At 38.1% G+C, this 2751-nt stretch overlaps 1 protein-coding gene across 1 annotated transcript; it reads left to right on the top strand.

Moving 5' to 3' along the window:
• Window positions 1-1908: 1908 nt before the first annotated feature.
• On the top strand, window positions 1909-2317 carry LOC111549822 (40S ribosomal protein S17-like). The gene has a single exon (XM_023223019.2). It carries the CDS (start codon window positions 1910-1912, stop codon window positions 2315-2317), a length of 408 nt encoding a protein of 135 aa, XP_023078787.1. The 5' UTR covers window position 1909.
• Window positions 2318-2751: the final 434 nt, after the last annotated feature.

Genomic DNA, 2751 nt, shown 5'->3' with positions numbered 1-2751 from the left:
GACTCTATTATATCTGCTAGTGACTCACATTGGTGCCGAAGGTAGCCCAGGAAAACTAATTATCTCTGTGACCATGCTGAACGTTCTGTCTTATTTGGAATGACCTCATACTGGTCCATCCAGAGAAACGTTCATCCCACAGCTGCACATTTTTATCAAGATAAATTCTATTGAGTGAGCACAGTGGCTCATGCCTATAATCCCAGCACTTTGGGAGGCCAAGGTGGGCGGATCTCAAGGTCAAGAGATCGAGACCATCCTGGCTAACACGGTGAAACCTCGTCTCTACTAAAAATATAAAAATTAGCTGGGTGTGGAAGCGCGTGCCTGTAGTCCCAGCTATTTGGGAGGTTAAGGCAGGAGAAACACTTGAACCTGATAGGTGAAGGTTGCAGTGAGCTGAGATTGCACCACTGCACTCCAGCCTGGCGACAGAGGGAGAGTCTGAAAAAAAAAAAAAAAAAAAAAAAAAAAATTATATTTAAGACTCCTCAATTATATGATATTTTAAATTATTTTAATCCTCAAATATTGATAAACCTGAGTGTCTGATTTACTCTACTCTTGTCTATCAATTCACTTCTAATATCCTTTTAGCTTTCATAATACCTCCATTTTTAATAATTAAAATACTGGATGGGCGCAGTGGCTCATGCCGGTAATCCCAGCACTTTGGGAGGCTGAGGCAGACGGATCATGAGGTCAGGAGATTGAGATCATCCTGGCTAACACAGTGAAACCCCATCTCTACTAAAAATACAAAAAAATTAGCTGGGCATGGTGGCGGGTGCCTGTAGTCCCTGCTACTCAGGAAGTTGAGGCAGAGAATCGCTTGAACCTGGGAGGCGGAGCTTGCAGTGAGCTAAGATCTTGCCACTGCACTCCAGCCTGGGCGACAGAGCAAGATTCCATCTCAAAAAAATAGTAATAATAATAATACACAATCTAAAATATTATTTTTTGCATGAAGTTTTATTGCCATATATTATCCATTTACTCTGATTTGATAATTTAATAATTTTAATAATTAAATTTAGAATTTGACAATTATACTATTTTAAAGTTTCATAATACCCCTCTCTATTTCTAATTATTAAATGTATAATGGAATGTAAATTAAACTTTCCAGATAATGTAATGTGTGAAACTTTTAGAACTGTCCCTATAATGCAATGCCTCATGACTTAAAGCAACAGTAGTCATAGTCTACACTAGGGAGAAAATTCTATTATTACAGTTGTACTCATTTTCTAATGTTCTGTAACAAATCACTGCAACTTAGAACCATAACATAATACCCATCTATTATCTCACAGTGCTGTAGGTTCAGGCATGGCATGGCTCATTTCTTTCATCAGAGTTTCAAAAGGCTAGAATCAAAGTGGCAGAGGGCCTATGTTCTCATCTGCAGCTCAGGGTCTACTTCCAAGTTCACAGAGTTTGGTAAGTTTCAGTTCTTTGCAATTGTAAGATTGAAGTTTCTGCAGGTGTAAGACTGTTTTTAACTGTCAGTCAGAGGATGTTCTGATCTTCCTGAAGTTGCTTATGTTCCTTATCATATGACCTTTTTCATGTTCAGAACCAGCCTAGGAAAATACCCTTCATGTTGATCTTCTTTCGTGCTTCAAATCTCTTTGCTAAGCAGAACTCAGTCAATTTTAAGGACACACCTGATTAGATCAGGTCCACTCAAGAGAATCTTCATTCTTTAAGTCAACCGTGTTAAAATAACGTAATCAAAGGACTGACTATGCCATTATATATAGTTCTTAGCCACACTCAACAGACAATGGTAACTGAGGGTTATTATAGAATTATACTCTAACAGTCAATCATCATGACCTTTAATATGTCTAAACAAAAGTTAAAAGAATTTAGGAAATAGCTCTTTTACCAAGGACCCGCCAACATGGGCTGCATTCGCACCAAAACCGTGAAGAAGGCGGCCCGGGTCATCATAGAGAAGTACTACACGCGCCTGGACAACCACTTCCACACAAACAAGCGCGTGTGCGAGGAGATCGCCATTATCCCCAGCAAGAAGCTCCGCAACAAAATAGCAGGCTATGTCACGCATCTCATGAAGTGGATTCAGAGAGGCCCTGTAAGACGTATCTCCATCAAACTGCAGGAGGAGGAGAGAGAAAGGAGAGACAATTACGTTCCTGAGGTCTCAGCCCTGGATCAGGAGATAATTGAGGTAGATCCTGACACTAAGGAAATGCTGAAGCTTTTGGACTTCGGCAGTCTGTCCAACCTGCAGGTCATTCAGCCTACAGTTGCGATGAATTTCAAAACGCCTTGGGAACCTGTTTGAATTTTTTCTGCAGTGCTATATTATTTTCAATAAATCTGGGACAACAGCAAAAAAAAAACAAACAAACAAAAAAAAGAATTTAGGAAATATATTTTCCTCTCTTAAGAATGGCTGTTTTTCCAATCTATAATCTTATTGCCTGATCTTATTTTTAATGTCAGAAACTGAATATTAGTAACTTTGTTATTTTTTTCTGATGTTGTGTTTGTACTTGTGTTTTTAACTTCCTCTCTCCCAAAATATCCACATGGGTTACTCCCTCACTTTATTCTGGTATATGATCAATTTCCATTTATAAGAAATATTGTTCTTGATCTCATAATATTAACAGCCTCATGAACTCAATTCTACATTTCTAACTTTTAAAAAATATATACCACTTACACGTTATATAGTTTATTTTATATGTATTTGTTTATGTCTTGTATTTCCTA

The sequence above is a fragment of the Piliocolobus tephrosceles genome, chromosome 3, assembly GCF_002776525.5.
Source record: "Piliocolobus tephrosceles isolate RC106 chromosome 3, ASM277652v3, whole genome shotgun sequence".
Lineage (NCBI taxonomy): Eukaryota > Metazoa > Chordata > Mammalia > Primates > Cercopithecidae > Piliocolobus > Piliocolobus tephrosceles.
This window is presented reverse-complemented; position numbering and strand designations above follow the sequence as displayed.

What these genes read in the sequence shown, in the direction of transcription:
- LOC111549822 (XM_023223019.2), top strand. Translation starts at nt 1,910, where the DNA reads ATGGGCTGCATTCGCACCAAAACCGTGAAGAAGGCGGCCCGGGTCATC.